Raw genomic sequence first — 11,204 nt, forward strand, 5'->3', positions numbered from 1 at the left:
GATAAGCAACCATTTCAATTACAATAATTTTAATGTTCTTACAATTATTTACACTAATAAGGAACTGGCTATTTTCAATAGTTTTAATTCCAATTTGATTCAAATACAATTGAAATTATGTGTAAATTGCAGCAAATATGTTGTAATAAGATATTCAATTATTGACCGGACAATATTGCCCTTTAACAGGACATTGCGGTTTTTGTGGTTCATCACACTATAAAGCATACCCGTATAAACTACCTTACATCATCATCTTGGTGGGGTTTTAGCATTATTTCTTTTTCTGGTTGGTTTTTTCAAACCCAGAGGTTTTTCATTTCTATCCACAAAACTCTTCACTTTCACCCAAAAACTCATTAAAAAACAAAATCTTAATTTAAATAAATCAATTCACATCCTTTTCCTTTTGCAAATTTCAGTTCGTGATTTCAAAATTCTCGTAGAATCCGTACAGATCTCTTCTCAGGTACTCTTAACTTCTCTTTTCTACTTATTATATGTTCTGCATTTGAATTTTGTTCATTTAATTGCTTGCAATTGGTTGTAGTAATGAGTTTTGGCTATTTTCTGGTGAAATTTAGTTTGATCATACGGAGATCTGATCGGATTTGCTGAATTATTTATTTATTTATTTATTATGTTGCTTGCAATTCAAGGGGTTTTAGAGAGTTCTTTGCTAATACCATAAAATAATGGAACTGGAATTAGAATTTGAATTGGATTCAATTTTACTGTTGGAATTTTTTTTTTACTGTTGGATTTTTAACTTCCGGAAAACCGATTCGGTTCAATTGTTTGGTAATATTTGGCGAGAAGTATTTATTACTTGGATTTTCGAGAATTCCTCTAGTTCTGCACTTGCTCCTTATTAAACTTTAAATTGCAAAATTCTGCATTAAAAATGTTATTTTAGTTATATAAGCCTTTTTCATACGAGATCCGGTAAAAGATAACAGATGAGATTTTTAAATTAAACTCAAGAGATCTTTGTAGGGTCATTCCCTTTTATTCAAATTGTAAGTGGGCATAAAAGATCATTCATGAGCAAAATTATGCATCAAAGTTTGAGAAACTGGAAAAGAATTGAAGTATCCTTTTTCTGTAATATTGCTGATTGGAAGTTCGAGTTGTGGAGCTGGATCCATTTTATGAATGTTTTTTGTCAAAATTATTATCGGGTTTCCTGTTTTCTGCATCGAGCATTTTAACATGTGCAGTGTCATACATGAGCGGATGTAGGCTCTAAGATATGGGTTCAGCAGGATCCAATAGCTTTGGCCCAAATCCTATATATATGTTAAGAAATACACTGAATATGTACAAAAATTAAATTCAGAATCCAATTACTAGCACTTGAGGTTGCTGTCCTAAATCCAAAATCAATAAAGTTCAAATCCTGGATCTGCCTCTGGTGTGAATGTGGAAAGATCTCACTTTCTGTGTACACTGGTTTAAACGATATTGATCTAGGCATATAGAATTCTAGGTGTTTTGCTATTAACTGATATGTTTACTTCTTCTACCTGTGAATACTAGTGAATCCAAGATACTTGAAACTGGACTAGTTTTGTAACAACTTTAACACTGATCACCATCATCTCTAAGATGATGATTTATTATTTCAGTATTCCAAATTGTCAACTCCAAACATCTTGAGGGGATTAATGTATAATAATATTTTCTTCCTGATTGTCCTGCCTCTTGAAGGTAGGAAATCATACAACGTCACCCAGAATTAAGTCAAGTAGCATCATTGTATTATTGCAGTGCCTTTGCATAGTAGTTGCCAGATGTCCTTAATTTTCTGATTTTGGAATGCTGTATATTTGCCTTTTGCTTATGCTATATGATATGATTGATAACCTGCTTTTTTTACTTCTGTAGATTGAAGTGATATTGGTGTCACTGGCTCATTGTACATGATCATCACTTATTGGCATGCTACCTGAGGTATGTCGTCGAAGAAGAGGCTGAACTATGGTTTCAGTGGCTATCAGTTTCCTGTTATACCAAAAGCTCCTAGATCAGTTAGAGTAAGTAAGCTGAAATTGTTAATTTATGCATTCTCTTACAAATTTTCTTCTATTTTTCATTTTAATTTTAATTTTTGCGTTTCTTGTATATGTTTCTCTAAATATCTCTGTAATCACAATTTCTTTCAGAGGAGACACTCGCATAATAATTTGGACAATAATCAAATTTGTGCATTTGAATTATTGGCGGCTGTTGCTGGCGAACTTTTACAGGAGAGCGAAAGCTCTGCTTGTAGTAATGCGGCGGAAGGAAAAGATGAGCTTGCTGATTGCAGGGTCGGTGTTAAATGTGAGCAACTTAAAGAAGATAAAGCTGTGAAATCGGAGTGCTTCAGCCAGGGGAGTTGTGTAGAAAGCACTTATATACCAGAACCTGCAGTGCTAGAGCAGAATCTCAAGCATAGTTTGGATAAACCTAATCATGTAGAGAATAATATTTTCCACAAACACAACTGTAGTATTATGAATTCTGATTTTTCACAAAAAGACTGGTCTTGCGCAAAGTTGGAAAATTGCAAGAAGGTCGATAGGGGTGGAAAGTTCCACACTGAAGTAGAAGGCAGATCCTCTAATCTTGAGAATGCATGTAATAAGAAAATTGAGACAGTTACTCAAAAACAGTTAGATGATGACAGAAAGCAAACTGATGACTTAACTGTGGCTAACTCTTGCAGTGTGAAGGGTCCAATTGTGGAACATGTGAATAATAATGCTGCAATTAACTCAGACAACAGTGTACAGTTTCCCTTGTACAGGGCGGTTCCTAAGCCTTCTTTTGGAAAACAAAGGAACAATGTAAAGTTAGGTATTAGAGATGATGACGAAAATTCTTTTCGGTCTTATAGCCACAGCAGTAAGATAAGGGCCTTCAGGAAAACATCACGTATTGGATACAGAAGAATAAAAAGGATTTTGACATCTAGACACTGGAAGATAGCTCCTCAGCTGAAGGACTGCGAACGGTCATGCTTCAGTAAGTAGAGTTATACCTCTGAAAATTTAGTGGGCTTAAGCTTTTGATTTACTAAATTTCTATCAGCTCGTTATGTCATCTTCTAACTACATGGTTTTGGTTTTTTAGATAATAGAGTGAAGTCCTTTTATCAAAACAGGAAAAGAATATGTGCACTGGAAAGATGCCGAGTTGAAATTCCTTCAAAGAGAAGGAAAATGTCTCACTATAACTCTGCTGTTGCTTATGACCAGCAGGCCAGTAGTGAAAGAAAATCAAACTCACCTGAAAAGGGAATCAAGAGAGATATTATCCCACATAGAGGTGAATAATCTACTATCATCCTTTCTATGTAAGGTTCGTAGTTATGAAGAGCTACTGAGTATTGAGTGATCTCTCTTTCCTTACAGGATCAGGGGCTTCAGCTTCAGCTAAAAATCATCAAAAAAAGGATCCTTGTGGTAAGACTCTTCAACATTTTTTATTTGGATTGGGCATTATTTCCCGAGAAGTTTTTGACGTGTGTTTAATCTATTTTTTCAGTAAAATTTAGCATCAAGTCCTTCAACATTCCTGAGCTTTTCATCGAGGTCCCTGAAACTGAAACTGTTGGTTCGCTGAAGGTATGCAGGGTCACATCTTGTTGGGTCATTGACCAAGATTACTTAACCTTGTGCATCTGAGGATTTCTACCAATATATAGATAAATTTGAATTGCTTTTTCTTGTATGTTCATGAGAATCCCCTGACATTCTAGCCTCGCTGTAGGGAAATGAGATGATCAGTCATGCATTAATAGATTGTTGATGAATTCATCTTTGAGAGTATTAATTAGCCTTTCTCAGCTCACTTCACTTGTTACTAAATATAGTAATCATTAAATTTTAATTATACTTATGGAATAATCCCTCTGATAACATTTAATTTAGCATATTCAACATGCAGAAAGCTATAGGTTTCTTTTAATAATGGCTGTTTTAATAGTTGAAATCTTTTATTTTGTGGTGATGATAGAAAGTGTACTCTTCTGGATTCAGCCCAAGATTCGAGTTAGATAAATTTTACTTTTGATTATGCAGAGGTCAGTAATGGAGGCAGTAAGATCTATACTGGGAAATGGATTACGGGTGGGGGTGGTTCTCGAGGGGAAGAAGGTCAGAGATGACAATAGAACTCTACAGCAGGCTGGTGTCTCTCAAAAGGGCAACCTCGATACTTTGGGTTTTACGTTGGAGCCAAGTTTTTACCCAGTTTCTCCATCATTGCTTTCTAAAGATCCTCCTGCTTCATCACCATGTGTTGCTGATCATGAATTAACTAGGTATTATAGAGGACTTACACTTTTTGTGCTTTTCAGTGCTGTTGCATTTGACAGTTATCAAATTCAAGAAAATCAATGTTTCAATAGATTAATGCTATCATATGGCTGTTTATTGTGCTTGGACTAATATTGCATCTTTGTATTCAGGCGTCCGCCTAGTCCTATCTTGGAATTAGAGTTTCCAAGTGCTTCGTCAGATCCTTCAAAGACTAAGTTGGACAAGCATGACGAAGATTACCATGAACTGGCGCAATCACCTACAAATCCTATTGATCCAACAAGTGATGTAGCTATTCCTGATTCTAGAGCCGTGGTCATAATACCTCATCTGAATGCTGAGGCACTTGCTGTGGTTCCTGGGAGCCCGAAGAACAGTCGTTCTGAACTTTCACAGCGTAGAACAAGGAGACCATTCTCAGTTGCGGAAGTCGAAGCTCTAGTTGAAGCTGTTGAGCAGCTTGGAACTGGAAGGTATCTAAACTATAATTTTATGTGACGTGACAGTGCTATCCCCTTTGCTCATAATCATGAGCATGGGTGGATCTACATTATAGATTATGGGTGCTTGAACACCCATTATGATGGAACCAAACGCTATTATTTATTATGAAAAACAATAAACTTTTTACAAATATATTAACCGAGCATCCAGTCTTAGTAGCAATTTTGAGATGAAAAATAATTAAGCACCCATGATTTAAAAATCCTGGATCCGCCACTGATCATGAGAAACTGTCCGAAGTTTGTTATCCTCGGAGGATCTGCATTTCTTACTGATATCTGATTATGCAGGTGGCGTGATGTCAAAATCAGAGCTTTTGAGTATGCTGATCATCGAACTTATGTTGATGTTAAGGTTAGACATCTAATTGGTGCATTTACCTTTTTCTGATTTTTGCTGAAGAAAGTATATTATTTCATTTCGCTCAGATGCTAAGCCAATTTTGAGCATTGATGTTTTATATCCGTGATACTTCTACATGCTATCCTTAGCTCTGAATTAAATATCATTTTCTTTGTTATATATCTGAATTTTGAGAATCTAGGTCTTAGATATCTATATCAATATGAGAAGTAGGTATGTTACAGTATGAAAAGATGATTTACGTACTTTTACGATTCCTTAGGTTTATTGAACTTGTTGTTTTATTGTTATTAAATATATGACAGCTCTAACTGATTGCACGAGAAGGCGAAAGCGGAATACATGAGTAGCTTTGGGATAAATTTGGATCTTATACTAATTATTAGATCTGTATTAGCAAAGCTAATGATTTTTTCCTATCATCTCTGTTAATGTGGGGTTCTTGGTTTACATTAGGATAAATGGAAGACATTAGTCCATACAGCAAGCATTACACCACAACAGAGAAGGGGAGAGCCAGTGCCACAGGAGCTTCTGGACAGGGTCTTAGCTGCCCATGCCTACTGGTCTCAGCAACATGCGAAGCAACATGCCGAAGCTCTAAAAATGGCGGATTCTCAGGTGCAGAACGTTGGGGCGTAGAGAAAATATGCTGAAATATTATTATAGGAAACATGACGATAAATTGTAAAGAAAGTTTGCTTTTGAATAACTAGTTAACGTTCTCAACACACATCGATTTACTGCCAAATCATCCTCTGTGACTGGGGGACAGGCAGTTGTAAATGATTCAAGTTCAAGGAATAAAGCAGTAGTCTAACAGGCATTAGGGATCTCTTTATTTTTGTTGGTTCTATTCTTTCAGGTAATTGTTAGGATGGGATAAGACTACGTAAAGAATCAAATGTATTATGTACATTAATGTTGTTTTTAGTATAATTTCACTGTCATTAGCTGTATATTTCTTCTACCAGTATTAGTTCATTTACATTTTGTACTTCATACAGGCAGCGAAATTTTAGTGCAATGTTAGATTTAAAGCCTCATCATGTTGATTGATTTATTGCTTTCCTTGTAAGTTGTAACATTCTAAAATTTGAAGAAAAGAAAAACCTTGCACTACAATAACTTTTTTTTTGGTTTCTCATCCTGTGTCTGGTACCCGCATTGGAGACTGACTATATCCGGATTCGCGCCGAGTAGGATCCCATTCAGAGGGTAGCGTTCCCTACCAAAGATTTTTCATACACAAGGCTCGAACCCGAAATCTCTAGTTAAGGGAGGAGTCCCATCCACTGCATCACATCCTTTGGTGGTGCACTACAAATAACTTGAAAGAGAGGAAAACTGAAAAGGGCTGAATAAAATAAGAAACGAAAAGGAAGTTACAGAGAAATTGGGCTGGAAATGAAGAATGGAAAATGAATATAATAGAAATAACAATACTGATTCAACAACAAAAAAGAAAATAATAAATAAAAGCTGACGGTGAATTAAATTTTTGCATTTAATAGGTAGGATAAGCAAAATAGCACGTTACTTGCGGCATGTGATATAAAGATCACTAGCTTCAGGTTGCTTCAGAATATGAGCAACTCATATGGCTTGGCTTCGGGCATTATTTTTTTCGGGTCGAGTCAGGATTTGAAATTTAAAATTTATGAATTTTTAAATCAACACTGAATTCATAGTTCAATCACTAAATTTGCAATTGAATATTTTTACATATTTAACGAATTTTCTAATACAACTATAAGATTTAAGCAAAAATTACTGGGTTAATCCGAACCCGTAACTGCTACACTACCTCCGCCCTTGGAACAGACACCTTAGATCAATGGGGGACCAACAATTATAAATACAACCATAAGTCCATAACAGTGGAATAACTACCCTAGACCATTTTATGAGAGGAATTTTTAGCTCCTCAGCCAACTGCAGGTGACAAATAAAATGTCACAGTCGCATTATAGGACTAACTTGGCTAAAGTCTAATAAATACCAGGGGCGGATGCACCTTTAGCGAAGCGGTGTCACGCGATACTGCTTCATTGGAAATTTGTACCAAGTATATGTATTAATACTGTCAGAAAACGGATAAATAGAAAAAAATGACATTATTTGACAAAAATTGTCTCTTGATGTGTTGGTTATGTGCTTGGTTTTGCTCCAAGAGGTCAAAGGTGTAGAATTGAACTCAGACATTTTCTAGCTTAAAACTCAACAAAACCACTAGACTAAGACTATTTTTTGTTTAAAAATATGATAACTAAAGTTATTATTCTCGTTCTTTTATAAATTTCGACACCGCTTATAAAAAATATTGCGTACACCCCCGATTAATACTGTCAGAAAACGGATAAATAGAAAAAAATGACATTATTTTACAAAAATTGTCTCTTGATGTGTTGGTTATGTGCTTGATTTTGCTCCAAGAGGTCAAAGGTGTAGAATTGAACTCGGACGTTTTCTAGCTTAAAACTCAACAAAACCACCAGACTAAGACTATTTTTTATTTAAAAATATGATAATTAAAGTTATTATTCTCGTTCTTTTATAAATTTCGACACCGCTTATAAAAAATATTACGTACGCCCCTGGTTGCGGGCACCCGTAAAGTCCGGCAAAAATTTCATGTACACATATATATGTCTTTAGAAAATAGTGATATATTAGTAATGGACATCCTATATATAAAACAGATTTTAGTTGAATCTATAAATAAACCACAGACCTTCAAATCCTGAGTCCGTCTTTGTTATCGAGACGAGATATTTTTCATACATGTGTCTTAGATCAGACGCAATATTCCCATTTATGCCTTGGTCTAAAAAATGGGACAGACAGATAAATAGGCAGAGCAGTTGTTACAACTTACACCTGACTCCTTTTTACGTCTATATCAAGTAATAAAAAGAATAATATAAACCTAAGCACAACTACCTTTACACATGAAACCACTGACATAACTTCATATAACTTTCAACAAAATTAAGCAAACCCTAAATCAGACCAGTGATGCAACCAGCCTGACAAATCTCTCCATACATATATATCTTCTCCATTCACTTTTGAATCACAATCTCAGATCTGAGACTTTGTCTTGTTATCTATAGAGTATATTCGTTTTAGTTTGTGCCACCATATGCAAGCAGTGATGAAACCAGAAATTTTTTCAAGGGTATTCAAACTTGAAAGAAATAAAAAAAAATTCCCGACAAAGAGTGTTCAATATATGTTATATACCGTTAAAACCTAATATTTTATCTATATACGCGGGTGGACAATTCACCACCCTTACCGGAGTGTATCTTTGCCCATATATGGAAGGAGTTAAGATCAGAGGTGGAGCCATAATTTAGACTACGGGTTTAGCTACACCAAGCAATTTTGATTCAAACTCCAGAAATTTATTGAATATATACCTACAACTTAATAATTTAGAATCTAATAACTTAAAAAAATGATAGCAGTTGATAATAGTGAAAAACTATACGGAAATAATAATAGACGAAAGGTACGCACTTTAATAGAGAAAAACAAATCATTAAAAATTCAAAAATTGAAGAATTATATGAATCTGAATTCTTGTCATTATTATTAAAGTATGTGATAGTAAAATCATTGCCATCATTATTAACAATCTTATACGGCTTTCGTTTCAATTTATGTGAACTTAGGCCTATTTAATTTTTAAATTTGTAGTGTAAATGAGGCATATATATTTTGTGTAGCTATAAATTATTGTTGATGGGTTTTCAATGTCTTGGCCTTATGCTTCTTATGTTTTGATGATCTAACAAACTTGTTGTGAAGAACCAGATAAAGAACCTGGCACACAGGGTATACATTTCATGTGACCTAGTCAAAGTCTGAAAATCAGCAAATGGATGAACGACCATAGGGAGGAACACAACAGGGACCTGGTGACCTAGTCCCTTAGGGCTCTCCGACACAAGCACAAGTCAGTGATTGTACGCAATCACTATAAAGAGAAACACAACAGAGACCTGCTCCCTTAGGGTTCTCTGACAGAAGTACAAGTCAAATGTACAGCTGGAACGTAGCAGCAGAAAGTGACCATCTCACAACTGTTACAGAAAAGGAACACAACTAGGACCTGGTCCGTTGGTGTGTTCTGACAGAAGTACAAGTCGACTATCCAGCTGGAATGCAACTGCACAGAAGTGGTTGTGCAGACAGTACAACAGTCACTTCTCATTGGGAAGAAGTTTACACCAAGAGTTGACATCACTATCTATTGTGATATCTTTTGTGATAAAACAACCTGGTGCAAGACACACCTTCCTTTGTGCATTCAGTAATATTCTCTCAAGCAATAACAGTATTCATCCGGCATTGAAGTCACCGGTGTGTCAAGAACAAAAAGACAACTCCACTAAGGATTAGTTTCTTAATGAGTTTATGTACATCCATAGTTGAGTTGTAATCTTGTTATTTGTTCTTCATTGTATTTCCTAGTTTGCTTTCTTAGAAGCTTTGTCTTAGGAACAAACCAAAATTCGTAAACTTCCGAGTTTATGTTGTGACTAGGGATAGTCATAAGTTTAAAAGCCTTTGTAACTAGGATAGTTATAGAGTGGCTTGTGGTGAGTCATCACAAGTTAGTTGAAGTCTTTGCAATAGGGTTTTTGCAAAGTGGTTTGTAATAGGGAGATTGCAAGTTAGTAAAGTTAAAAGCCTACAAGAGTAGATCGTGGTTTTTTGATCCCCTTGTGTGGGATTTTTTCACGTAAAAATCCCTTGTCTTCTTTACTTTCAGTCTCTACAGCATTCTAAGGATCATCTCATATAGGACCAGGTACTCTATAGTTTTGGTGGACTCATATAAATTAACAATTGGTATCAGCGTAGGTTTCTCCTATTAGGCTAATACCTAGGAAGGATCCTTAATGGCTGATCCACCAAACTTTGAAGAAGAACAATCAACCTATAGACCTCCCAGATTCAATGGTCAATACTATGGCTGGTGAAAGACCCGCATGTATGATTTTATGATGGCAGAAGATTCAGAACGGCGGGACATCATTTGTGATGGTCCACTTGTTCCCATGAAGAAGCTTGAAGAAACAGGACCAATGGTGCCGAAAGACAGAAAAGAGTACAGTGACATTGACAGAAAAGCTGTAGAAAAGAACTATCGTGCCAAGAAAATCTTGATGTGTGGAATAGGACCTGATGAGTACAACAGAGTCTCAACTTGTGATACTGCCAAAGAAATATGGAAAGCTTTACAAACCTCACACGAAGGAACTACTCAGGTCAAACAATCCAAGATCGACATGCTCACTACTGAATATGAGCTTTTTAGGATGAATGATGATGAGTCCATACAAGATATGCACACCAGATTCACCTCCATCATAAATGAGATTCACTCACTTGGAGATGTCATTCCCAAAAACAAGCTTGTAAGGAAAATCCTCAGTGTTCTACCTGGGTCTTGGGAAAGTAAGGTAAATGCCATCACTGAAGCTAAAGATCTACAAACTCTGACCATGGATAAGTTGATTGGTAATCTGAAGACATACGAGATGAAAAGAAAGAAAGACAGTGAAAGAAGAGAGCCCAAGAAGGAAAAGAACCTGGCACTTAAGGCTGGAAGCAGCGCTCAAGTGATGAAGATAGTGACATGGTCTATCTTACTAAGAGATTTCAAAAGATGGTTCGAAGAAATGGTGGTATACCAAAGTGGGGAAATATAAGTAAAACAAGGAACACCGATATTTGTCATGTATAGATGTGGAAAGTCAGGGCATTTCATCAAAGACTGCCCACTCACGAAACAGGAGCAATACAAGCAAAATCCTGACAAAGCAGGAAAAAGGAACCTGGTTCCAGATAAACGATTCAATCGAAAAAGTGCTGCTGAAAATATTGTTAAGAAGACTCTTACTGCTTGAGAAGGCTCCTCGAGTGAATCTGAAAGGGAACCAGATGCAGAAAATAGTTCCATGATGGTAGTGGTAACTGAAGCAATGAAGTACGATTCTCTGTTCGTGCTGATGG

The 11,204-nt window shown here is 35.9% G+C and overlaps 1 protein-coding gene across 1 annotated transcript; it reads left to right on the top strand.

The window, feature by feature from the left end:
• The first annotated feature begins 214 nt into the window (after positions 1 to 214).
• Positions 215 to 6,133, top strand: LOC107816727 (telomere repeat-binding protein 4). The gene is made up of 10 exons (XM_016642469.2): positions 215 to 469; positions 1,888 to 2,036; positions 2,166 to 3,009; positions 3,118 to 3,312; positions 3,399 to 3,449; positions 3,532 to 3,611; positions 4,068 to 4,309; positions 4,457 to 4,780; positions 5,102 to 5,165; positions 5,631 to 6,133. The coding sequence occupies exons 2-10, from the start codon at positions 1,956 to 1,958 to the stop codon at positions 5,814 to 5,816; spliced, it is 2,067 nt and encodes a 688-aa protein (XP_016497955.1). The 5' UTR covers positions 215 to 469; positions 1,888 to 1,955; the 3' UTR covers positions 5,817 to 6,133.
• Positions 6,134 to 11,204: the final 5,071 nt, after the last annotated feature.

The sequence above is a fragment of the Nicotiana tabacum genome, chromosome 16, assembly GCF_000715075.1.
Source record: "Nicotiana tabacum cultivar K326 chromosome 16, ASM71507v2, whole genome shotgun sequence".
Lineage (NCBI taxonomy): Eukaryota > Viridiplantae > Streptophyta > Magnoliopsida > Solanales > Solanaceae > Nicotiana > Nicotiana tabacum.